At 42.1% G+C, this 27,077-nt stretch overlaps 1 protein-coding gene across 4 annotated transcripts in view; it reads right to left on the bottom strand.

Annotated features, from left to right (window-relative positions):
• Positions 1 to 27,077, bottom strand: part of ppp1r9a (protein phosphatase 1, regulatory subunit 9A) — a 201,064-nt gene that overhangs the window by 114,020 nt on the left and 59,967 nt on the right. For all 4 annotated transcript variants that reach the window (XM_069913666.1, XM_069913668.1, XM_069913670.1 and 1 more), the window contains exons 4-7: positions 18,110 to 18,214; positions 17,587 to 17,722; positions 10,602 to 10,754; positions 1,079 to 1,132 (exon numbers count right to left, since the gene is read on the bottom strand). In XM_069913666.1, coding sequence (XP_069769767.1) covers positions 1,079 to 1,132; positions 10,602 to 10,754; positions 17,587 to 17,722; positions 18,110 to 18,214 — 448 coding nt within the window. The remainder of the gene's footprint in view (positions 1 to 1,078; positions 1,133 to 10,601; positions 10,755 to 17,586; positions 17,723 to 18,109; positions 18,215 to 27,077) is intronic.

Below are 27,077 nucleotides of genomic sequence, written 5' to 3'. Positions count from 1 at the left end.
ATGTAAAACAGGTTTGTTTTAGAACCTATCCTGATGATTAAATGGAGTAGAGTGTTGGCAATTGGAACAAAAATTAGCTCACAAATAAAAGGCAGATGATGATGCTGGAGGATTGCTTCTGTGATATTGTACTGCAGTGACCGGTGTTGAGAAAAATATTGTTTGTTCTATACTGGGAAACATACTGTTTTTGTGTGCATTAATGATTTGGACTTAATTCCAAAATTGACATGTTGCCTCATGTGTGCCCAAGTTAAGGATATCAAATTCTGGAGAGGAGAAGGAGAACAAGGTCCAGTCAAGTTCTATTGACAAAAGGCAGAAAATGGGATAATGTCCTCTTAATTTATTTCAGAGTTAAGAACAACATAGAAGCAGAAGGATTGTACATAAGGCTTGCAAAGCAACACTGAGTGCAGCACAAAGACTTGGTTATCCCATTACACTAAAAAATGTAATTACTTAGAGAAGGTACAGAGGAAATTTATGGAGATGTTGACAGTGATAGAAATTTGAGTAGAATAAAATGACAGGATAGAGTGAGATTGCTTCCTTTGTATTAGAGGTGGCTGAGAAGAAATTTAGCTGAGGTGCAAATATTTCTGATGGAGTTGTGAAAGCAAATAGGAAGGACAGGTGCTTTGCCAAAGTATTAAAAATCAAGAGTAGAAGAGTAACAGGGAGGCTAGGGAAAAGTTTTCACCTCAAAGATAATAGAATAGCAGTGAGGTAAAAAACTTTCACCACATACTTGAAAGGCTGGGACCTGAAGGTCCATGGATTGAATGCTGGATGTTGGAATTTGTATGGAGAGCTCTTTTAGTAGCCAGAGAGGCCTTGTGTATTGTAAATCTTCTGTGAATTCATGGATGGTTCATAATTTATAAAGAAAAAATATTTATTTCCTGTTAGAAAGCAGTTCTTCAAATTCTGCTTTTTAATTTTTTTTTTGCTTCACTTGTTGATTAAAATATTGAACTGACAAAGTCATTTAGTTCTCCTATTCACCAAAAATATACACTTTAAGAGAGAAAAATTTAAACAAAATGTCAAAATAATTTATTTTGTAGTATCTTACCTTTGCCTTCATTTTCTGAATTTCAGCTTCAGTAACAGAATGTTTAATCTGTAGCTAGATGGATCAAAATAAACTGGTCAGACACCAAATTCAACAAAGCTTAAAAGGCCTCTGATAAAAAACAAATGTTCTGGATTAAAAGTTAAAATAATTCCATCTGAAGAGCAATTATAAATTTGGGAATTCTACTTTTATAAATATTCTCATGACCAATCTTATTCTTTTAGCCATTACCACTAATTTAATTCCTCACATTTTTACCCTTAAAATATTAAATCAGGGGCATAAACAAAGTCAAAATTAATGCTTAAACACTAATTATATGCGATACATTTCAGTTTATCACAGTTCCTCCACAAAATTTTAACATCAACAGTTACCACTTTTAAAAGTAGATATCTAGAAGTGTTCAAGACAATGAGCAATTCCTTGGACAGTGGCATAGAATGTGTTAAATTACATCTAATAAACATACAACTATCAACTGAAAACAAAGCTGTCTTCATATAAAATTGTCATAATTTTTCAAATAAATTTTATATTCCACATATAATGGACCAAATCATTCCATAGAATAAAGAATCGAGAGAGAAACCTAACAATTTGTAAGAATATTAGTTTGTGGATGTTATGATCTCTGACAAAAAAAAAGTTAATTATGCTTTGTTTTAACAAGGAAAAACTTATATACAACTCCTAAATACAATGCTTGAGGTTGTCTTGGAGACTGATTCTATTAGAGTTCAAAACCACTGAATAAATATCTTCAGGAAAAAAATGTGCAGGGCCTGCTGGAGAGAGCAGATAAGTGTAACGAGTCTGCGACATAGATTCAATACATACTCATTGGGAGTGAATGTGTTCTTCTGTGATCTACCCTTTCTGTGGTTCTGTCAATTTATACATAGATTTTGTCTCCAATAGGACAAAAATACTTGGGGTGATCTTCATGTAATAGGAGCTAAACTACTTAATGTGTGCAGAAACATTCGAGTCTGCTATCATTGCAAAGTAACTTAATTTTATTATGAAGCATTGGCAACTTAAGTGACTAACAGTGACAGAAATTTACATCAAAATATGGCACACGTATGATTGTTATAAAATAGCAAAAATCTCATGCTGCATTGTCAATGTATTGCAGCCTCAAGGTAATTGCAACAGCAGGTATTGTAAGGAATAGCCCCTGTTCTTGGACTGGGTTCTTGCTATGAGTATTTACTGTTGAAAAAAAGATCATGTGAGATCAAAGCTAAATAATTATTTTATTATTCAAAGAAGAGTGATGACAATGTTGTAAAGTAGATGATCAAACTTTAAGTCAAATATTCTTGGCCTCAAATTGGGCCTGTTGTTATAAGAAAAAAACACAAGGAGAATGCAACTTTGTTTATTTTCTTCATCAATTGGTGCCTCATAATATGTAAATATCATTCATGGATCATTGAGACATTAGAACAAGTTTCTTTGAATCTCTCATGATGTATACATTTTTAAAAAAAAATCATGTGCCATGTTTCCATTTGTGGACCAACAAGTATAATTTGAGATATCTAATCCAGGCAAAATATTTCACTTAAATATTGTCTGATTTGAATACTGGAATTATCACAGTTAATCATTTTATGGAAAAATTGAAAATGGGAACTGGAGGCATGGTCATGTGAAGAACTTAGACAGAAGTATTTTGATTTTGGTAAGAATTGTGAGTTTTGAGTTACTGGGAACGGGAGACAATTCTGGGAGCAGCATAATAATGGCCTGTCCAAGAATGACCATGAAAAAGCACTATTTTTCAAGATTATAGCCCTACTTTGATTAAGCAAAGGAAGGAGTATGACAATGTAAAAAGACAGTTGTGTCCGAAAAACTTGAAATACTCAATGATATACCCCGTGACTCTGAGGGTTGAAGTAGCAGAAGGAGATGGGGGATTTCAAGACCAAGAACGAGGTGGAAGCCTTCTTGTGACATTTATGAAAAGATTAAGGTCGCCAAAGAAGAAGATTGTGAAGAATGTTTTACAATGGGACCAAGTAAAAGTTATATTTTAAACCATCTTGTATTTATTGTTGATAAGGAAATTTTATTGAAATATTCACGGAGAGCTCAGTGAAGAGTGAAAACTTGGGAAAAGTAGTAGCAAGGGGGAGAATTGCGCTCAGAGAGAAGTATATATAAAAAAGATATTAAAGGGAGGCGTTCTTTGTGGGCTTTCGGAATTTCCTGTTTAAGTCACCATCAGGGCAGGAATATTGTGTGTTTTTTTATAAAGGGGAAAAATCACTATTATTTAAACAACCAAAAAGGTTTTTATTGATAAACAACATGTTTTAAATCGGTATGGATAGAACATTAAAATTTATTAGTCTTAATGATAATGGGATAGGGTCAGTGAAAAGGAAGCAGGTCTTGGCACACCGATTTCCTGCCTGCTGGTAGACTTAAAAGGGCGGTGTTTGGTGCACGCCAGAACCTTTCAAACAGGCCCCCCACCTCAACTCCATCACGCTGTCTGATGACGCCTACACATGAATTGTGGCGCCACAATTCTGCTCAGTGGAACCAAAACGTACTCACTGAGGGCCTGCAACTTCACGTCAGGGTGTGCCACCTCCCCCAGAAAAACTTGCTCTCGCCAAGGGGGAATTTAAGAGTTGGGGATAGTGCAGTGCCTCCCTCCTCCACATGGCCCCGAAGACAGCAGGAGGATGGAGGCTGTGTGATGATTACCAATGCCTAAACAAGGTCACAACAGATATATACCCAGTGCCTCATATCAAAGACTTTACCGCCAACTTACTAGGGGCACGGATGTTTTAAAAGTCAATTTAATAATCATCAAATCCCAATGAACCTCAAGGTTGTACCCAAAACCGCCATTATCACTCCCCTTCGGCCTGTTTGAAATCATGAGGATGCCGTTCGAGCTTAAGAATACTGCTCAAACTTTTCAGTGGCTGATGGGCCCAATGGGCCGGGACCTCCCTTTCACATTAATTTACCTGGACAATATCCTATTGCTAGCCGCAACCATTCAGAGCACATGGCCCACCTCAGACAACTATTCACCCACCTGCAGGGGTTCTAGCTAACCATTAACCCTGCCAAGTGTCAGTTTAGGTGGGACACAATTGACTTCCTGCGGCACCAGATCAACAGGTACGGGGCGAAACCACTGCCCAAGAAGATGGAGTCCATTTGGCGGTTCACAAAACCTTGCACCATGGAGGGGCTGCAGGAGTTTGCCAGTATGATTAACTCTACCATCGATTCATACCGGCAACAGTTCTGATCAAGCAGCCCCTTTTCATGCTCATGGTGGGAAAAAAATGAAGATATTGCATGAGAAGGGGAGGCCTCTGAGGCATTCCAGAAGGCGAAGGATGTTCTGGCCAATGCCACCCCTCTGGTTCATGCCAACGTCCCTCATGGTGGACGCCTCCAGCACAGAGGTTGAAGAGGTCCTTGAACAGCTGATTGATGGGCAATGGCAGCCCCTGGCCTTTTTTAACAGACACCTCCGGCCACCCGAACTTAAATACAGCGCTTTTTACCAAGAGCTATTGGTGCTATACTTGGCAGACAGGCACTTCCGATACTTTCTGGAAGGCAGACAATTCAAGGTCTTTACAGACCACAAACCACGGACTTTCGCCTTCCACAAAGTGTCTGGCCTGCGGTCAGCAAGGCAGCAGAGGCACCTTTCCTAAGTGTCCAAATACATCACTGGCATCTAGCACATCGCCGGCAAGAGCAACATGGTGGCTGATGAACTCTCCTGTCCCACCATTGAGTCTGTCCATGCCCTATCCAAGGGCATAGAGAATTCAGCCATAGCCAGGGCACAACCACTTTGACCCGGAGATCCCGGCGTACAGGACAGCACTTTCCATGCTGTGGCTGGAGGATTTTATTATCGCCCCTGGCAGCCAGACGCTCCTCTGCGACATCTCCACCGGCAAACCCTTCCCCGTTGTGCAGGTAGTCTACGCGGTACACAACTTGGCACATCCGGACATCTGAACCACGGTAAAGATAGTGGCCAGCAGGTTTGTCTAGCATGGGCTCCGCAAGCAGATCAGTCAGTGGGCCAAGTTCTACATGCTCTGCCAGGCCACCAAGGTGCAAACTGACACTGAAGCACCTCCTCAGCTAGCGCAGCGTAGGTTCAGCCACATCCACGTTGACATCGTAGGGCCACTACTGGCTTCCCATGGGTTGAGATACCTCTTCACTGTGGTTAAGTGCTCCACGAGGTGGCTGGAGGCAGTCCCGATGGCCAACATGACTACAGAGACCTACACCAAGTCACTAATCAACATTGGCCAGGGATGTCCAATACACACGACAATCCATTATGTCTGACAACTCTATGCGGCCCCTTGGAGGGGTGCCCGGTGTGCTTCCCTTCATGCAAAAACATATTTGCATGTGCACAAGTCTTTGGGAACAAACGATTTTGGCTGGCCGTACAGCGGGTGCTGTGGAGGGGCTAGGGTATTCAGTCTTTCCCTCAGCTGTTTCAGTGCCACCATGGGGGTTTCTGGATCCTTGGTGGTAGTCAGGAACTCCCCCGGTATAACAAAGAGTTCGCCATAGACCATTTCTACTACGGAGATACCAACATCTCCACCGGAAAACCCTTTCCCGTCGTGCCGGCAGCATGGATATGGCAGGTCGTCTACATGGTGCACAACTTGGCACATCAGGCCATCAGAACCACAGTAAAGATGGTTGCCAGCAGGTTCATCTGGCACAGGCCAGTTGAGCAGGGAAGTCGGCGAGCAGTGCAGTGTACTCACTTTGTTCGAGAGCGTGGATACCCAATGGCCAGAAAGTACATTGGCGTAGTGTGAGGCGGAAAACCTGGAAGGTGGTGGTAGTAACCAGATGGCATTGGTTGAGGTGTTCATTTGCCCGGAGGAAATCCACTCCTAGGAGCGCCTGGCCTACTGAGGCAATGGTACAGTCCCACCTGAAAATGCGTTCCTGGTGTGAATGGTCATGCAATGTGTCCCATAGGTGGGGATGGTTGAACCGTTGGCAGCTTGTAGGGGTAGGCCTCTGGCATTGTTCTTCCGTTCAAAGAGTGTAGGCGGAACTAGGATGATATCTGTGCCAGTGTCTATCAGGAATTCCCACTGGGCCTTCCGGTCGTAAAGGTAAAGCAGGCCTTTGCTGGTGCCAACCGCCGAGGCTACTAATAGCGGACAGCTTGCTAGTTTCCCTCCATCGAACTAGGTTTGCTGCCTGAAAAGGTGCAGAGTGGTATGCACCACCAGGCCTTGTGGCCCTACTGAAGGTGGTAGTAGCAGTACCTTGATATTTTGTAACTGCGGTCGCCGCATTGTGGCTGGACTGCTGAGATGGCCGCCATGAGGGCGCATGAGATGGCCGAGGTTTGTGCCGTTTGGGATGGCGGCGGCAATGTGGACGGCATGCGAATGGCCTGTTCGCACCGGCCAAGTTCAAATGATTCTACCAAAAACCATTTAAATATCGTGCACTTGACATTCATGGGTAGGTTGTTGACAAACAGGATGACTTTCACTGCTGTGGTGGGGTCCAGGGTGCTGACCACGTGCCAGAACTTCGTGCCCTCAGCTGTTATTCCTCACAGGGCGAACTATGATTCTCCAAGTTGCAGCCAGCTGCGTAGCTGATTTGCCAAGAATGGTGGCAAATGGGTGCTTACGGCGTAAGTTGCCATGGTTGATCCATCGGTGGGAGCTGCTTGGGCTGTGGACGAGTCGGCAGGATTTATCTTGCTGCGCGTTGTGGGTTCTAAAAATGTTAGAACTGTTCTGGGTCACTGCTAAAGGCAGAGCTGCTGAAATAAATGCTGTCCATACCAAGCAAGTAAACCAGTAACTGCCGTTTATTCAAACCACACACGTCCCTTTTTGGGGAGGTGACAGGTTCAGTTGGATTATGTCATAATGCTGCTGTGAGGCTTGACTCTTCCCCTGGCAATGCGCTCCTGCAGCCTGGAACATCTGCATGGTGGGGGGAAAGTCCCTGTGCCCCACCGCGCTGGCTGTTCGCTATGGGGATTCGGCCCGTCGTGTGCACAGTTGACCTGGCCCGCTGCATACAATTTGATATTGGAGAGTTTACTATGTATATTTATGTAAAAAAATAAAATATCCAAAAAAAATGGGAACTAAGCACTTTGAATGTGATATTCTTTGTTTTCTTAATTTTTCTTAAACATGAGGTTAAGTTGAATTCAAAGTAATTAAGTCGTGCATCCTTAATTAACATATCAAATTTGTAATAAATATGTACATTTATTACATTAAGATACTGATGTTTTGCAAAAGGGTTTTTTTCTAACCTTGCTTCACTTTTACACCCTGTGTTCAAAACATTATTGATCAGGTAATAATACAGAAAGTATGCTGGCACAGGTACACGATCCTTTATCCGGAACCCTTGGGGGTGACAGTGTGTTCCGAATTTCGGATTTTTCCAGATTTCAAAAACCACACCCGAATTGTGCTGCAGTATTCACCCCCACCCCCTTCCAATCGCCCGGCACACCTCCCCCAACCGCGGTCCCTTGGCCGCCTCCCCAAAACGCTGGTCCCTCGGCTGCCTCCCCCGACCACGGTCCCTCGGCCGCCCGGCCGTCTCCCCCAACCGCAGTCCCTGAGATGCCCAGCCATCTTCCCTGGCCGCCGGTCCCTCGGCCGCCCACCAGTCTCCCCCAACTGTGGTCCCTCGACCGCACGGCAGTTTCCCATTTCCCCCCAACCGCTGGTCCCCACTTGCCGGATTTTGGAGTTTTTCAGATTTTAGATGTCCGGATAAAGGATTGTGTACCTGTAATTTGATTAATAGTTAAGGAAGATTAAGTTGTCATTGGTGGCTCATTTTACATCACTTTTTCTTCTAACTAATATAGAACACTACAGCACAGTAGAGGCCATTCGGTTCTCGATGATGTGCCCAATGCATACATACTAAGTATTAAACCCTCCCTCCCTTGTAACCCTCTATTTTTCATCCATCCATGTGCCTGTCTAAGAGACTCTTAAATTTCCCTAATGTTTTAGCCTCCATCACCATCCCTGCCAAGGTATTCCAGGCACACACAATTCCCTATGTTAAAAATGTAACCCTGATATCTCCCCTAAACTTTCATCCCTTCATTTTGTACACATGTCCTCTGGTGTTTGCCATTCCTCCCCTGGGAAAAAGGCACTGGCTAACTACCCTATTTATGCTTCTCAGAATTTTGTACACCTCTATTATGTAACCCCTCACCCTTCTATGCTCCAAAGAGAAAAGTCTCAGCTCTGCTAACCTTGCCTCATAAGACTTATTTACCAATCTGGACAGCATCCTGGTAAAATTCCTCTGCACCCTCTCCATAGCTTCCACATCCTTCCCATAATAAAGTGACCAGAACGGAACACAAAACTGTGTGGTCTCACCAGAGATTTGCATAGTTGCAACATGACCTGACCTCTAGAAATGAAGCCCAAGATTCCATAGACCTTCTTAATTATCCTATCAACTTACACAGTGACCTTGAGGGATATATGGATTTGGACCCCAAGGTTCCTCTGTTCATCCACACTCCTAAGTAACTGACCATTAATAATGTACTCAGGCTTTTGGTTTGACCAGCCTAAATGCATCTCCTCACACTTATCTGAATTGAACTCCATCTGCCACTTTTCTGTCCAACTCTATATCCAGTCTATATCCTTTTGTAATGTACGACAACCTTTAGCACCACCCACAACTCTTCCAACTTTCATATCTTCTGCAAACTTATTGACCCTTCCTTCCACCTTCTTCATCTAGATAATTTATAAAATCACAAAGAGCAGGGGTCACAGAACAGAATCTTGTGGAACTCGACTAGCGACCGACCTCCAGGCAGAATACTTTCCTTCTATTTCTACTCTCTGCTTTCTACTTGCAAGCCAACTTTTTTTTTAATCCACGCAGCAAAGGTTCCATGGATCCCATGGCTCATGAATTACTGAACAAATCTTTCATGGGGGATCTTGTCAAATGCCTTACTAAAATCCATATAGACTACTCGTAATACAGTGATTGCTCCCTTCCTATTTCTGACTTTCACCCACACCCTCTCAGTAGACAAGGCTGCAGCATTCTCCCTTTCAATAGTCGTGATACTACCCCTGACCAGTAATGCTGCTCTTTCCACCCCCATCCTTACCTCTCATCCTATTCTTTTTATAATACATAAACCCTAGTAACAGCCAATCCTGCACTTCCTCAAGCCAAGTCTCTGTTAAGGCCACAACATCGTAGTTCCACATACTGATTCATGCTTTAAGTTCATCCCCTTTGATCCTAATACTCCTTGTGTTGAAATAGACACATTTCAAACCCTCTAAATGAGGGTCAATAGTATCATGCTTTTGACCTTCTGGCCTAATCTCTGCACTCACATTCTGCTTCCCACCCCACTACCAAACTAGTTTAAACCCTCCTCAACAGCTCTACCAAACCTGCCCAACAGTATATTGGTCCCTTACCTGTTCAGGTGCAGCCCATCCTTTTTGTACATGTCAGACCTTCCCCAGAAGAGATCCCAAAGATCAACAAATCTGAAGCCCTGCCCCCCTCTTCAGCCACACTGTATATTAAATATAAAACACTTCATCTGGAAAATTAATTTGGGTAACATTCCAATGCCGTACTGCTGCAATGGCAGTGGTATTACTGTACTTTGAATTATGCAGAGTGGAATTTTTTCCTGAGTCAAAATGGCTGAAATACAAGTTCATTATCATTATTGGCATTTGTGGAGCTCATTATGTGGAATTTGTATGCCACATATTTTCTTTTCTTTGGCTTGGCTTCGCAGACGAAGATTTATGGAAGGGGTAAAAGTCCACGTCAGCTGCAGGCTCGATTGTGGCTGACAAGTCCGATGCGGGACAGGCAGACACAGTTGCAGCGGTTGCAGGGGAAAATTGGTTGGTTGGGGTTGGGTGTTGGGTTTTTCCTCCTTTGTCTTTTGTCAGTGAGGTGGGCTCTGCGGTCTTCTTCAAAGGAGGTTGCTGCCACATATACCACAACAGTGAATATCAGAGGTGTACATTTCAACCATGAAGGAAATTCCTCCACATTAAATGGGTGCCCTTCATTCCTGACGTTGTTCCCTCTTGTTGTAGACATCCCCATCTTGGGAAACAACTTTTCTGCATCTACTCTGTTCAGGCCAGAGAGTGGTGAACCTCTGAATTTTTTTTTAACCACCAGCAGCCAGATCATTGGGTGTATTTAAGGTAGAGATTGATAGCTATCAGAATTGTCAGGGTATCAAAAATTATGGGGAAAAGGCTGTGGGAGAATGATGGAATGGCAGAGCAGACTCAATGGCTTACCTGCTCCTATATCTTGTGGACTTGTGGGTTTTTTTTCTGCAAATTTGTGTTAAACTCTATTCTTCAAAGTTTTATTAAACTCTACACAATTGCTTCACTTTTGACATCTTATCAGATTGTATTGGCGTATGCCTATTCTTAGTTACCTCTTTGAATTTGTGAGCAATCTTGCTGGCATCCACCTCTGTGGGAGAAAGCACATCACCGGTTTCAGGCAGGTCAAACACTTCAATCGCCATTTCAGCAGCAGTAAGAACTGAGCCAACTTCATCATCTTCATCAGTGGCATATTCTCCTGTCTTAACATCAAATAATGAAAATTTTGCAAATGTGAATACTAGAGCCACACACACACACACACACACATACACACACACACACACCACACACACACACACACCACACACACACACATACACACACACACCCACACACACACACACACACACACACACACACACCACACACACACACCACACACACACACCATACACACACACCATACACACACACACCCACACACACACACACACACACACACACACACACACAATGGAGAGATTTATGAAGTGAAAAAGCCATACATTTATTGAAGGTGAAGGATAGTGTGGTGTGCAAGTTTTTGAACAAGAGCTGAACAACATTCTGGTGAATGCACATTTATTTAGTCATGGATTAAAGTGTGCAATAATTATTGACATTAATTAATATAATGTCATTTGAATTAGAAGGACATGACTTTTATATTTTATAATTGTTTCTTTGATATGTGAATTAAAATATTGGACAAGCAGCCACACTTTTGGACCACTGACCCAGAGATACAAGTTCAAATACTACCATAGTAGCACAATATTTGGATTGAAGTAACTCAATAAAATTGGAATTAAAAATAAAATTAATCTAATTGCTGTAAAGATTTATCTGGCTCACTAATATCCCTCAGGAAAGATAATATATTGTCCATTACCATTCTAGCTTTTTTGGGGGATTTCAGACCAAGTAATGTGCTTGACAATTTATTGCTTCCTTAGTTTCGAAGTAATTTAGAATGGCAAATGGTGTCGCAGTCAGTCATATCCTCATTTATAAAATGAAAAAAAAAGCCCTAAGAGCTTTTTTCTGAATTTTTCAGTTTTTATTAAATGAATACAACAGTACTCCAAGTAAACATAATCTAAAATAGGTTATATTTCTATTGAGTGATGCATGTATACTTTTGACATGTAAAATGTAATTATAGTCATAGAGTCATACAGTGGCTCTTTGGCACAATTTGCCCACACCAACCAAAATGTTCCACTCACACCTGTCTGCTTTTGGCCTCTAAACCTACTCAATAATAATAGTTTATAGCATATTGTCATTGGTAAATAATCTATTCCTAAACCTCTAATTTTGAACAATTCTGGAAGTTCAAATTAAAATAAATGCATAAATTTGCTTAATCAACAGACATCTATCAAAGTTACTAAAGAATAAAACAATTCTAGCAAGCCTTACTCTAATTAGTGTTATTCTAAAATTTCACAAGCCTCTAAGAAACAGTTCAAGGAAGGAATTGAAGAACAGTTGTCATAGTTATACAGGGTGGAAACCAGTGTAGGCTTGGTTAGGTGCATGCTATTGGGAGGGGATGGAGGGTGCACACATGCAGGAGAGTGGGATGGAAATAAGGTAAGAGCAGATGAAGACAGGAGGGAAGCAGGGCACATGCAAGCTGCAATGGAAGGTCAGTAAGTGGGGAAGGAGACACAGTATTCACAAATGAGCAATTAGGTAACACACACGTAGAAGTGGAGACAGGGCATGTAGCTGGAGGAGAGGAATAGTGCCCAGCCAGAGTGCGAGAGTTGAAGGTAGGAGGAGGAGAGGCAAGGATATTCAGAAACAGGATGGAAGGGAAGGATAGGAATATATAAGCCAATGAATGGGATGATTGGGAGCCCACTAATGAGATGAGGAGGAAAAGTTATGCAGAAGTAGGAAGGTGGAATCATAAGCAAAAGGAGAGATACATGAGCATGAGAAAGAGTATATATCAGCAAGGGAAGGATAAAGAATGAAATGCAAGGGCAGAGTGAGCCAGAGTGTATGCAAGTGAGAGAGGTGAAAGGACATGCTGGGAAAGAGCACATATGCAAGAGGAAGCAGCTAAAGGAGGCAGGACATACAGCCTCACAATAAGTAGGACATCAAGAGTAAGAACATGATTGGAAAGGAATATGAAAACATAAGGGAAAGGGTGGGCGAGGACTACTGAGAGGGTGGGAGGGTACACTCAGCAAGAGGCAGGGAGTGATAGAGGAGGAGAGAATGTGTGAAATAAGAAGAAAAGTGCATGCGAGTCGGTGGAAAGGGAGGAAAACCTCAAATCAGAGGATCCAGGGAAGCAAGGGGGAGGGAGCAAGGATGCTCATAGGAGGGAGGGGAGGACCAGCGAAAGTGGAGGATGCTAAGCAGTGTACAAGTGGGAGGTAGAAGGAGATATGAGCACTTAACTGGGATGGGGAGGATGGTGGGAGCATGTAAGCCAATGCAGAGGAGGCTAGGGCAAATGTGCACCCATGCGATTGAAGGATTGAAAGATTGTATATAGAACAAGGATTGAGAGTGCGAATGATAGAAGTTGCATGCAAGCAGCAGGGAATGCTCAATTTGGAGTGGGGCAGAGAGGAAGAGTGGAAGTGGGAAAGTACTTGCAAACGGAAAGTATGGATGATAAATAAAATGTTGAAAAATGAGCAGGGAATGTTAAAAGACTGCATGTGTACAGTAAGTGGGGGAAGGATGGATGGTACATTTGGGCATGTAGGAGAAAAAGCACACGAAAACAAGACTGGAAGCAGCAAGGGGGTGCCAGCACCTGCAAGAGAGGGGAGGGGATGGGTGCATGTGGAAGAGAGGAAGGGAAACCTGTTCATATGGGAGAGGAGGGGAAAGCAATCAGGATGTAGGCTGGATGTATGCTTTCAGGAGCTGGATGGAACTAAACACAGGTGGTGTATGTGCAGAGAGGGAGGGTGCATGTAAATGGAAAACTGTACATATCATGAGATAAGTTGGAGGGTGGGCAATACTAGCTGGAATGGAGAGTTGAGGAAAGGGTGTTGAACACAAGTGGGATAGGATGGAGGGAAGGAGGGCACATGCAAGAGAGATGTTGGAGGAAAGAAGGAAATGTATGCTGGAGGAAAGTCTGTATCAAACAAATTAATCCTCAATACATTAGCTTTAGTTACCCTTTAATCTCAAACTGAGCAAGTATTTCACACCAAAATCTTGAAGATCTGCATAGTTCCTCCCTGGCCCCCTCACATATCACCCTCCTTCAAAGCATAAGCAATGCCTGGGAATCCCTCAAGTGTATGTACTCAAATAAAGATCACCTATATCATTTGCCCCATTATTCAAAACCTGTTTTCATGAGGACCAGGTGATGATGGCAACTGTTCGAGACAAATATAAGGATTTCAGAATGATCTGGTTGTCACACCCCATTGGGGAAAGGTGAAAGAAAAATCTTTCATGGGAGCAAGTCGATCTAAATGCTTGAACCTTTGATGCTAAAGCAGTCAGACTTTCATAGCTGAGGCAATTATGTACAAGTAAAATTCATAATGCATGGCTCCCAGAGAATGTGCAGCTCTACAACAGAATCTGAGTGCCTCAATTATATCTCATTATTTATTTACATCTTCTTAATATACGGAGCACTTTCACACATGTTTGCTTTCTGGACAAATGTTCATCTGACCTGATCTAAAACCAAATCCTTCCTTGTTGTTTAGTTAACATCCATTCTAACTGAATTACAGCAACCACAATGTTTAGGGAGGAAGGTCCCATCATTGTATCCACGACAATTTGCATGATATTTTCTTGGCAGAAACTTTCCACGTCCAAAGCATAAATAAAATAATGGAAAGAGTTTCTCATTTCACCACTGTTCCACTTTATACTTCTTGACAAATGTTGTTGATTTATCTCACCACAACAACATTCTAAACCATATTTTTTCATCCAATCCACTAAAACAATATAGAACCATCATGAAATCTTTCTCCTGTATCCTCTTAGTGCTCATCTTCTACATACTTGCTTCTACAAAGTACTCCTTCACTGGCTACAGCATTATTGGTTGAAATCTGTCAGGGAGGTTTCAGTTACTCTGGAACCAAATGGCTTTAAATTTCATTACTTCACCATGAATAACCATGGGTCAGGGACTGGGGAAAGGAGATGCCTTAAACTGCCAATATGAGAGAATAGTCAATCCATTTTCCATGCAAGAACTCTAACACTATAGCATGCTGGATGCTAACTGCATGTTTTGTAAATGAACCCGTGACACTGGCTAGTAAATGTGGAATGGAAGTTGAGTAGGAAAGCCTTGATAAAGGACTGAGCAGTCTAGTTATGAGGACGATTTACTTTTATTTTAATTTTGTGGGCTCTGTGGTGGATGATGGGAATACAATGGGAACTACAGTCTATTTTAGAGATGACCAGAATGTACTCAACAGGACAAGTAGTTGTCACATGGTCTTTGCACTTATGCATGATATCTTTATGTTACCAATGCATGGACTTGAGGATATCATAACTATTTTGAATGTTCTCTCTCCACTTTGAGCAGTCAAGAGTCAAATATTCTGAGGAGTCAACAGGGCTGTTGCATTGTTCATGAAAATTTTGAGCATTTCCTGTGGTTTACCATTGTACTTAGTTCCTCCAGTATTTCTGTGTGTGTTTTTCTGTTCTATGATGACTCCCAAAATTTTGATGGCGGACAATTCAACAATGTCAATGTTTGGATGTTTTCTCTTGTCAGAAATGGTCGCTGCCTGATACATTTGTGGTACATGCTATTTGACGCCTTTTAGTTCATGACTAAATGTTGTCTGTATCTTGTTGTATAAATTAGATTATTTGCTGAGGAGTTACAAAAGGAATTAAACATTGTGCATTTGTGGAACATATCCATTCATCGTCTTATCATGTAACAAAGGTATCTGATGAAACAAGTGAAGAGGGCTATCTATAGGACATGGCATTTAAGAACTCCTGGGATGACTGACCACTATCAACCACTATTGTCATCTTTTATGCAAGATACAATTCAAACCAATGAAGTATTTTCCTTTTGATGCTCAATGATTTCAGTTTACAAGAGCTTATTTATGTCACTCTAATCCTGCCATGAGTCCTTCTAACCTCGTATCTGGAATTCAGCTCAGTGTCTGGAGTTCACCCTTGTGATGAAGTCTGGCGAAGTTGAAGAGTCACAGAGTTATACTACGCAGATACAAGCCCATCAACTCTCCACATTTGTGCTGGCCATCAGAGTATCTAATCCCCTATTTCGCCCATTGTTCTGTAGACATCTCTGCCTGGTGAAACTCCAAATGGCAATGCACAAGTAGGTTATTAGTGAGTAAATAATACTTCAGAGCACTGGAGATAACATCTTTCATTATTGTTCTGATGACAGAATAAACTGGCAGAGAGTAATTGGTCAATTTAATTTGTTCTGCTTCTATTGAGCAGGCCATTTTCCACACTGTAGATATTCGTAGTGTAGCTACAATATGAGCATGTAGTCTACAATATGACAGCAATAAGTGATGTAGATACACTTGTAGCATGTCTTCAATATTACTGCCAGAATGCTGTTTGGGCCAATAGCTTTTGCTTCAACCAGTGGTCTCAGAAGCTTCAATCATATTATGTGGATTGAATTGCATTTGCTGAAGTCTGGCTTCTGTGGGAATTTCAGAAGGAAGCCAAAATATACATGATCTATTGGCCCTTCTAGCAGAAAACTGCTGCCAATGGCTCAGGCTCTTCTGTAGCACTCACATGTTTGATCCTGCTTTTATTTAGGCAAAGAAGGGTCTTCTGTCATCTGTTTAATTGTCCAGCACCATTCATAACTAGCTGTGGCAGAAAAGTGGGACTTTGATCTAATTCTTTGGTCATGAGATTGCTTAGCTGTCCAATGCATTCTGTTATGCATTTCAACACATAATCCTACATCAGCCATGGTAATATCTGCTTTCCAGGGATCTTCATCTTGCTTTATTTATATTGTCCATACAGATCATCTATAAGGAACAAGCATTTATTTTCCCTTCTTGGAAAGATAACACCAGATCTGGGCATAGGTTTAAGGGGCCAGGGCGGGGGCGAAGATTAAAAAGTGACTATACAGAGAGTGTTTGGTGCCTGGAATGCCCTGCCAGAGGATGTGGTAGAAGCTGATATTATAACCACATTTGAAGCATTTAGATAGATGCAGAAAAGCAGGGAATAAAGGGATAGAGGCCAGTTGCAGACAGATGGGATTGCTTCAGATTAAAATCAAATTCAATGTAGATATGGTGGTCTGAAAGGCCTGTCCTGTGCTGTAGTATTCTATGTTTCATGTCTTAATGATGCAGGTTTATTTATGATCCTGCACTTTTAGCATTACTAAGAAGTTATTTAAAAACTGCTGTTCGTTGAGGTGCCATATTCCTTATCACAATTAATATTGAAAGCTTTACTCTCTCTTAGTAACATCCTTAAAATGGAGCCCTAGGCACCCTACTGGTATTTCAGCTCAGGCCATTATTTTTATTATTGAGATACAGCATGGTAACAGGCCCTAATCGTCCACAAGCCCACACTGACCAAATGACCCATGTTATCAATTAACCTACCATCCCTGCACATCTTTAGAACATGGGAGGAAATCAGAGCACTTGAATAAAATATATGCAGTGACAGGTAGAACGTACGACCTTCTTACAGACAATGCTGGATATGAAGCTAGGTTGTTGGCGCTGTAACAGTATTGTGGTAACCACTATGTTAACTGAGTTATTCACCAAATATAGTAACTGCTGTGTAAGGCCATACCAGTTTTAAACATTTTCATGCATTCAGACCAAGGCTGCAAAACAGTAATGAAGTCTGAATTGCCTGTAAAGCAACTGGGATTGTGACATTGGATTTTAGATGTGCTCAACAGACACTTACCTGAACAAGATCACATTGCTTCAAAAAAGTTAATCTTAACACCTGCATGAAGCAAATGAGAAACAGAATTGTTTCAATGAAATGCAAGTTAGTGAATTTCGTTTTTACCTCATCATCGTCAGCATCATACTGAAAATAGTGTCGTTCAAGTAGCTCTCTTTGATGCCGTTCTTGCTCTAATGTTTGGCTGATCAGTTGAGCAACTTCACTGCTCTGTCCAGGTTTCTCTCGGCCAATCAAGAATCTACAGAACATACGAGTTTCTGTTTAATTTTTACTGTTACTTATAGTAAGTGTTAACATTACAAACAAGTCATTAAAAAAAAAGCTATTGCACTACTTCATTTATCATGTTTGAACTGCTTAAGAGTCATCCACATTCAGTAAATATTATCAAATATTGAATGCTCCAACTTATCACTAAATTATCTTGATTTTGGCTGAAAGGGAAAGTTTCCAAGTCCAAACATATTTCAGTTTTCAAAAGCTGAAACTAAAAACATGTTTTAGTTTACAAAAGGATATCAAAATGGTTAAATCCCTTTCAATATTTTTTATTAACATTGAAATTTCACATCCAAAATAGTTCAATCAACAAAGAGTTTAAGTGGCTAAGTGAAACACTCCATACCTAACTTTGCCTTTAGTTGTTCGCAGAACAGTAGCAGCAAAACTTTGGGTAACTCCAACAAGGCTGATTCCATCCACTTCCACAATCTGATCATTGACCTGGATCCTATACAGAAAAGTCAGGTGAAAACTGAAATATATCACTATGTACATGGAATGAAAGCAAAAAATTTTAAATTTGACTTCAATAATTTAAACAGTTAGTTAGACCATAGCAGAATCTCGGAAAATGAAAGGAGTTGCCTTAATTTCAAGATATTAGCTTATTAATAGTTTAAAACCTGGTTCACGACTGAAAAAGTGCAAGCCATTAGCAAATGCAGTGAATTAAAATTACTTGGGGACAAAGTAACATGAGAAAGCCTTGACGTCTCCTGGTAGTTAAGGATTCAAACTTTAGTAAATACATCTATTTGTATCTCATAAATAAGTATGATTAAAAATAGCAAGAAAACTGTGTGGTCAGAAAATGATTCCATTTTATTTGTTTCGGGATTTAACATGTATGACACAGGGAATAAAAACTTCACAGGGTTGTGTCGAAGGGTTCCTGAAGATGGCAGCAGAGGTAGGAAAGGTGGTGTATGGCATATTTACCTTTATTAACTGAAGCAAAGAATATAAAGCAGAAAGATCATTACAAAACATTAAATGGAGTATCGCATACAATTTTGCTCATCACATTGTGGGAACATTGTGATTGCACCAAAGAGATTCATCAGGATATTTCCAAGAATAGAAAGACTAAGATATCAGAAGTATTGCAGAGGCTGGGTTTGCTTTCTTTAAAGCACAGGAAACTAAATGATTTATCCAAAATTATGACAGAATAGTGGAGATGATTACAACCAAGAGGTATAGGACTTAGGCAAGGGTAGAAAATTTAGTAGAGATTTGAGGAGAAATCTTCTAACCCAGAGGGTGTTGCAACTTACACCATACTGCCTGATAGAGTGATGGGGGCAGGCACTCACTATATTCAAGAAATAATTAAATGAGTACTCTCCCAGCACATGCTCTACGTGCTATACACCTATGACTGCGTGGCTTGAGGCATCAACAACACTATCAAATTTGTGGACGATACCAGGGTAGTGGGTTGCCTAAATGGGGAAGATGTGTGAACATACAGGAGGGAGATTGAAAACTTGGCTAGATAGTGCACCAACAACAAGACTCAATGTCAATGAAACCAAGGAGCCAAGGATTGTTGACTTCAGAAAGGGAAAACCAGAGGAGGAGAGGATGAACAAATTTAAGTTCTTGAGATTCACTATCTCAGAGGATGTTTCCTGGATCAAACACACAAATAGCATCATGAAGAAAGCATGTCAGCATTTCTACTTCCTCAGGAGATTACGGAGGTATGGAATGACATTGGAAACTCTGGCATATTTTGACAGATGTGTGGTGGAAAGTGTGCTGACCAGCATCATGGTCTAGTATGGGGGGGGGGGGGACCAATACCACTAAGCTCAAAGCTCTTCAAAAGGCAGTGGACACAACCCAGGACATCACAGGCAAAACTCTTCCCACCATTGAGAATACCTACAGGGAGTGTTACCATCAGAGAACAGCAGCAATCATCAAGGATCCACATTACCTAGTAAATGTTCTATTCTTGCTGCTACCATCAGGAAAGAGGCATAGTGACACAAAACTCACACCACCAGGGTCAGGAACAGGTGTGACTGCTCCACCATCAGACTCCTCAACAACAAACTGAATCAGGAATAATTTAAAGACTCTTACTTTTGCACTTTATTGAGTTTTTTTTCTCTCTGTATTACAGTTTGTTTACATGTGTATGTTGAGTATTTTTTTTGTACTACCAATAAGTGGCAATTCTGCCTCGCCTGTAAGATTATGTAATGTTATGTACGTATTTGGACAATATATCTGAAATCTGAATCTGACATGGTACAATACACTGGTGATAGGAATGGATGTTTATGGTGATTGATTAGGTGCAAATAAAATGGGTTACTTTGTTATGCATTGTGCATAGCTTATTGAGAGTTTTTTCCCCCACTTGGAACAAATGGAGAGTATTTCATCAAGCTCCTATGTCTTGTAGATGATGAAAATGTCTTGGGATGTGAGGAAGTGAAGGTCACCAAAATCTACAGGCTCTTCTTCAAAGTCAACATAACCATACGTTTCAAATGCTGGAACACCATGTCTGTATTTTTCAAAAAGGCGGCTCATCAACTCCATCAACGGGCATTCAGGAGTGGGCAATAAAAACTGGCCTTTCCAGTAAACTGCAGATCCCTAAAAAAAATACTAGAAAAAAAGATGAATGCAAAAATCAGAAAACCAATACACCAGAGCCAATCAATACCAAGATGCACACAAAATTATATTAAATCCTTTGCAAGAAGGAAAACAGGATCAGATGGTATAGAATCCTTATGGGTAGAGTTGAGAAACTGCAAGGGCAAAAAGATCCTGATGGGAGTCGTGCACAGCCTCTGAATGGCAGCCAGGTTGTGTGGTACACATTAACTCAAAAGTTAGAGAAGGCATGTAAGAAAGACAGTGTTACAGTGGTTTTTGGAAATTCAATATGCAAGGTAGACGAGAAAAACCAGGTTACCACTGAATCCCAAGAAAAGGAATTTGTAGAATACCTACAAGGTGGCTTTTTAGAGCAGCTGGTGGTCAGGCCCACTAGAAAAAAGGCTAGTTCTGTGAACTGTAGATTTGATTAGGGAACATGTAAAGGGACCCTTATGAGGCAGTAATCACAACATGATAAGAATTCACTCAGCAGTTTGAGAGGGAAAATCTAGAATTGACTTGTCAGTTTTACAGATGATTAAAGGTAATTATAAAGGCATGAGAGAGGAATTGAACAAAGCTAATTGAAAAGGGAGCTAACAAGGATGGTGGTAGAGCAGCAATAGGAGTTTCTGAGAGCAATTCAGAAGATGCAGGATCATTCATCCCAAATAAGTTACAGTATTCCAAAGGGAGGCTGAGGCAACAGTGGGTGGATAGCAAGTCGAAGACAGGAATAAAACAAAAGAAAGGGCATACTATTACAGATTTAACAAGAAGTTAAGTGATTGGGTAGCTTCTGAAAACAAACAGAAGGTAATTTAAAAAAAACAATAAGGGTAGAAAAGATAAAATAGGAAGTTGAACGAGTCAATAGTAATATAAAAGAGGATTCCATGTGGTTTTTTTTCCCAAATGTACAAAGAATAAATGAGAACCAAGAGTAGACATCAGGCTACAGAAAAATTACACTGGAAAAGTGGTAAGGCGAAACAAAGAAATGGTGGATGAACTGAATAGGTATCTTGTGTCACTCCTCACTGTGAAGGACACAACTGACATGCCAGAAATTAGAGAGAGTCAGGGCAGAATTAAGTGCAGTCACTGTTAGAGATAGAGAATTTAGGTTAAAATGGCTTAAGTTAAAATGTGATGATTAATCATAAAAAGGGAAGCCAGAACGGACAGGGAGCTTACTAGCAGCCAAGGACAAAAAGTTCAGCTGGATATGTTTTTTTAAACATATCTTTTCATGGTCATAGTGAGAGACATGCAGGAGACAAAAGATTGATAAGAAGGGTGAGAAACAGAATTTAGTGTATGTAGAGTTCACAGCGTACGTAACGAACGTGATAATTAGAAATGCAGTTGTACTTAGAATGCTTTTTCAATACTAACCAATTAAAACAGTATTAATAAGAAGGGGAAGGGCAAACAACAAGGGTATAAAAATCAATGCACTGTATGTATCGGGGCTTAACTGGTGAGAAGCCAGTTGAGTCCAACTCTGCAGACTTGTAAATAAAGCTTGTCGTGTCATCAGTTTTAAAGAGACTCATGTGTGAGAAGTTTTATTTCTGACAAATGGGGGCTCGTCCGGGATCTACACTCCGGCCGTGAGGGGAGGCGAGAAGAGGGACATCGGAGGTGGTGCACCCCGCTGAGTTCAGCGGCTCCTAGTCCCTTGCTCGTCGCTTCGGGCGGCTTGAGCGAGTGGTATCCGGACAAGGTGACACGACAAGACGGAGAGGAGAAGGGTGACGGTTCAATCCCCGGGAAGACACCGGTAAGTGACGACTTACGATTGTGGTGTGGGGATTGGGTAACAGGTGTAACGGGATACACCTGTTTGGATAAAAAACCTAACGTAATAGATCAGGTATAGAGCTTTTGTCGTGGCGTGAGGACCCTGTCGTGGGACTCTAGGATAGACCCCAGGGAAACCTCGGCGGTAACCGAAGGAGGGACAGCACCTCCGACGAAGTGCCGAGAAGAGAGGGGTCGACCCCAGGGAAACCTCAGCGGTAACTGAAGGAGGGACAGTACCTCCGACGAGGCGTCTGAGAAGAAGGGAGTAGGGTCCAGAACGAGAGGGTCCTCAGCAACGATAAACGGATCTAGGTGGGAAAATGGGAGGATCAAAATCTAAGGGCTCGTCTGAAAATTCAGGACAATTCCTGGGAGTTCCCCTTGACAGCCCTTTGGGGAGAATGTTTGAAAATTGGGATAGTAAAAGATATCGAGACAAAAACAAGAAAAAGATGGTTCAATATTGTCTCCTTCGGTCGAAACAACCTATTAAAGGTTCCTCGGTCTGGTGGCCGAAATTTGGATCTGATGAGGATTGGGTTAGACAAGCATTAAACATATATGTAAATTCGAGACCAAAGGTGAATCAAGAAGAGTCAGCATATGCATTTTGTTGGGTTCCCTGGCCAGGATCCTTAACAAAATGTTTTAAATTAAGGGTAGTGGGAGAAAAGAAGTGGGAACCTCTGGACAACCTTCCCCCTCCTTATATTCCCCCGGTGCCTACTGCGCCCGAGGAAAGCTCATTACCGGAGGGGAAAGGTGATGAATCTGATTGCCCCGAAAGGGGCCGGGAAAAAAAGAATGAATTAAGGGAGTCGGACCCTAAACTTCCACCGGTAAACCGACCCTGGACAAGATCCCAGACTGGTCCAGGACCATCAAAGTTTTCAGTAAGCCTAAATCCCCTGAGGGAAGTTCCTATGGGAGGACCGGGAGGGGGAACGGGATATGTGAATGTTCCCCTAACTAGTACAGAGGTGCGGGGATTTAAGAAAGAAATGAAAAAGTTATTGGAAGATCCTATAGGACTGGCCGAACAGCTCGACCAATTCCTGGGACCAAACACATATACGTGGGAAGAGATGCAGGCAATAATGGGAACATTATTCTCAACCCAGGAGAGGCAGATGATTTGACGGGCTGCCCTCCTCATGTGGGAATATGAACAACCTGGGGACCCCAGACCCCATGAACAAAAATATCCCTTAAATGAACCCAGGTGGGACAAACGAACACCCGAGGGATTGGCAAGTATGAGACAATATAGAGAGTGGACAATTAAAGGGATACGGGAGGCTGTGCCAAAGGGTCACAATTTCACCAAGGCATTTGGGAACCACCAGGGGAAAGACGAGTCCCCTACTGATTTCTTGGAGAGGGTGAGAAAGAATGTCCAACAGTATGCGGGCGTGGACCCTAGTACACCAATGGGTGAACAGCTTATTCGAATTGAATTTGTTTCCAAATCATGGCAGGACATTAGAAAGAAACTAGAAAAGGAGGAGGACTGGAGCGAAAAACCCCTAAGCGACCTGTTAAAAAAGGCGCAAAAAGTATATGTGCAGAGAGAAGAAGAAGATCAAAAGAGGGCGACAAAGGTTATGGTACAGACTATCCGACAGATGAATGCCGAATCCAGAGGGGAAAGAAAACAAAACCTTCCTCTAAACAATCCAAGATATCCAAGAGAGGGAAGACCCCGGAGGTTCGTTAAGTGCTATTACTGCAATGAGGAAGGACACTTTAAGAGGGAATGCCCCCGATACAAGAGGGAATTGCGTGCCCTCGAGCTTATGGAAGAAGATTAGGGGGGTCAGGGGTTCCAAATGTTGGGGACCAAGTATAAGAGGGAACCCCTGGTAAAACTAAAAATTGGTCCCAAGGGAGAAGAGGTGGTGTTTATGGTGGACACAGGAGCGGAATGAAGTAGTGTAATAACTGTGCCAATCGGGACTGAACCTGTAAAAAGTAATTTAAAAATTTCTGGGATAGAAGGGGCTCCCAGAATGGTATCAATAATTCCCCAAGTAACAGTGAAACTGGAAGAAAGAGAAGGGGTACAAGACCTCTTGTTGTTACCGTCGGCTGGATTTAACCTCCTAGGAAGGGACTTACAGGCTCTCCTAGGTTTGGGTGCTCTCCCTGTGGACGGAGAAGTGCGAGTCCACCTCTGTGCTCTAAAGGAAGAGGATGAACGGCAGATTGATGAGAGAGTCTGGTATAAGGAGGGAAATCGAGGAGGTCTGGACATCCCACCTTTACATGTCACATTAATACCAGGTCATCAGCCGGTAAGGAAACGTCAGTATCCTATTTCTTTGGAAGGGAGAAAAGGGCTACAGCCGGTAATTGAGACTCTAATACGAGACGGACTATTAGAAGAATGCATGTCACCTTATAACACCCCTATACTCCCAGTGAAAAAATCAGATGGATCCTATCGCCTAGTTCAGGATCTAAGAAGTTTGAATGCTATTGTTCAGACCCGCCACCCAGTGGTACCTAATCCCTATACTATTATGAGTCGGATTACCCCAGACCATGAGTGGTTTAGTGTTATCGACTTGAAGGATGCCTTCTGGACGTGTCCATTAGAAGAGGAAAGTAGAGATATGTTCGCGTTTGAATGGGAAAATCCATGGACAGGTAGACGGAGACAGCTTCGGTGGACTGTATTGCCCCAAGGGTTCACTGAATCTCCGAACCTGTTTGGACAAATGCTAGAACAAATCCTGGCGGACTATCCACAATCTGATGATTCCCAACTAATGCAGTATGTGGACGATTTACTATTATCAGGACCCAAGGAACAAGAAATGAGGGGAGATACAATTAGACTCTTGAATTATCTGGGGAAAAAGGGTCTACGGGTGTCCAGGAACAAGTTACAGTTCGTTGAGAGAACTGTGGTATATCTGGGACACCGGATAAGTAAAGGACAGAAACGGATTACCCCTGAACGGATTGCGGGAATTACTAGAATGCCGTTACCCCGTAATAAGAAGGAAATAAGACAATTCCTGGGACTCTTAGGTTACTGTAGGTTATGGATAGAGGACTACTCAGCGTTGGTGAAGTTTATGTATGAAAAGCTGACAAATGAAAATGAATATCCATTGAAATGGACCCAGGAGGAGGAGGGATGGTTTGAGGACTTGAAGCATCGCCTGACACGAGCCCCGGTACTCACTCTGCCCTCTTTAAAACAGCCCTTCCAGCTATTTGTCACTCATAACCAAGGAACAGCTGTGGGAGTTTTAACACAGGAAAAAGGCGGTCAGCGACACCCAGTGGCTTTCCTTTCCAAAATGATGGACCCAGTGTCTCGCGGATGGCCGACGTGTATCCAGGGAGTAGCGGCTGCTGCTCTGTTGGTAGAGGAAGCACGTAAACTTACTTTTGGAGGAAAGATGACTGTGTACACCTCCCATTCTGTGAGTGTTTTATTAACACAAACTGCCCATCGATGGCTGACTGATTCTCGCATATTAAAGTATGAAACCATTTTAATGGTCGGAGAAGATCTACAGTTTGCAAAGATTAATAGCTGCAACCCAGCTCAGTTTTTATACGGCAGTGAAACAGAGAGAGAGGTGGAGCACGACTGTGTCGAGTTGACGGATCTTCAGACCAAGACCCGAGAAGACCTTTGCGATACTCCTCTGGGAGAAGGATATGAATTCTACATTGACGGCTCCGCCAGATGTGTTGACGGAATGAGAAGAAGTGGATATGCTATAATAGAAGGAAATACTTGGAAAGTAGTAGAATCCACGAGACTACCCGGAAGCTGGTCAGCACAGTCCTGTGAACTATATGCCTTGCAGAGAGCCCTCAGAATACTGGCAGAGAAAACTGGAACGATTTACACTGATTCCAAATACGCATACGGGGTAGTGCATACCTTTGGTAAGATCTGGAAGGAGCGTGGTCTAATTACATCAAGAGGAAAGGAATTGGCACACGAACAGATGATTACTCTGACTTTAGAAGCCTTGACATTACCCCAGGAAATAGCAGTGGTCTACATACCAGGCCATCAGAGGGGAGATAGCCCGACAGCAATTGGAAACAGACTGGCTGATGAAGAAGCCAAAAGGGCAGCCATGCAACAAGAAGTCCGTTTGCTGACCTTAATCCCAATAAGACAAGGCATAAAGAAGGCTCCCATTTTCACTGCTAAGGAAGAAAAGGACATGGCTCAGCTGGGCGCAAGCCAGCTGCCTGATGGAACATGGAAGACACCAGATGGAAGAATGGTTCTAAATAAAGAAATAACTCGCAATATTTTAAAACACCTGCATCATCAGAGCCACTGGGGCACCCAAGCCTTATGTGACACAATGCTTCGAGAATATGTGTGTAAGGGAATCTACACCTTGGCCCAACAGGAGGTACAGAACTGTCACCTATGCACAAAAATTAATAAGAAGGTAATGAGGACGAGTACCATGGGAGGTCAACCGTTGGCCATACGCCCCTTCCAAAGAATCCAGATCGACTTCACAGAGTTACCTCAAATCCAAAGATGGAAGTATCTGTTGGTGGTGATAGATCACTTTACCCGATGGGTGGAAGCCTTCCCAACAGTAAATGCTACAGCCTCTACAGTAGCTCGCCTCCTCCTAGAGCAGATAATCCCAAGATATGGTATAATGGATTCTATAGACTCAGACAGGGGTCCACATTTTTGTTCAAAAATCCAGCAATTGATTTGTAATGCATTACAGGTCTCTTGGAAATTGCATACCCCTTGGCATCCACAGAGCTCAGGGAGGGTTGAACGTATGAATGGAACCCTAAAAATGCAATTGATAAAATTAATGGTGGAAACTAAAATGCCTTGGATAAAGTGTCTGCCCCTGGCTTTATTA

The sequence above is a fragment of the Narcine bancroftii genome, chromosome 1 (genome assembly GCF_036971445.1).
Source record: "Narcine bancroftii isolate sNarBan1 chromosome 1, sNarBan1.hap1, whole genome shotgun sequence".
NCBI classification, from domain to species: domain Eukaryota; kingdom Metazoa; phylum Chordata; class Chondrichthyes; order Torpediniformes; family Narcinidae; genus Narcine; species Narcine bancroftii.
The sequence above is the reverse complement of the archived record's forward strand: the minus strand, read 5'-3'. Positions and strand labels throughout refer to the sequence as shown.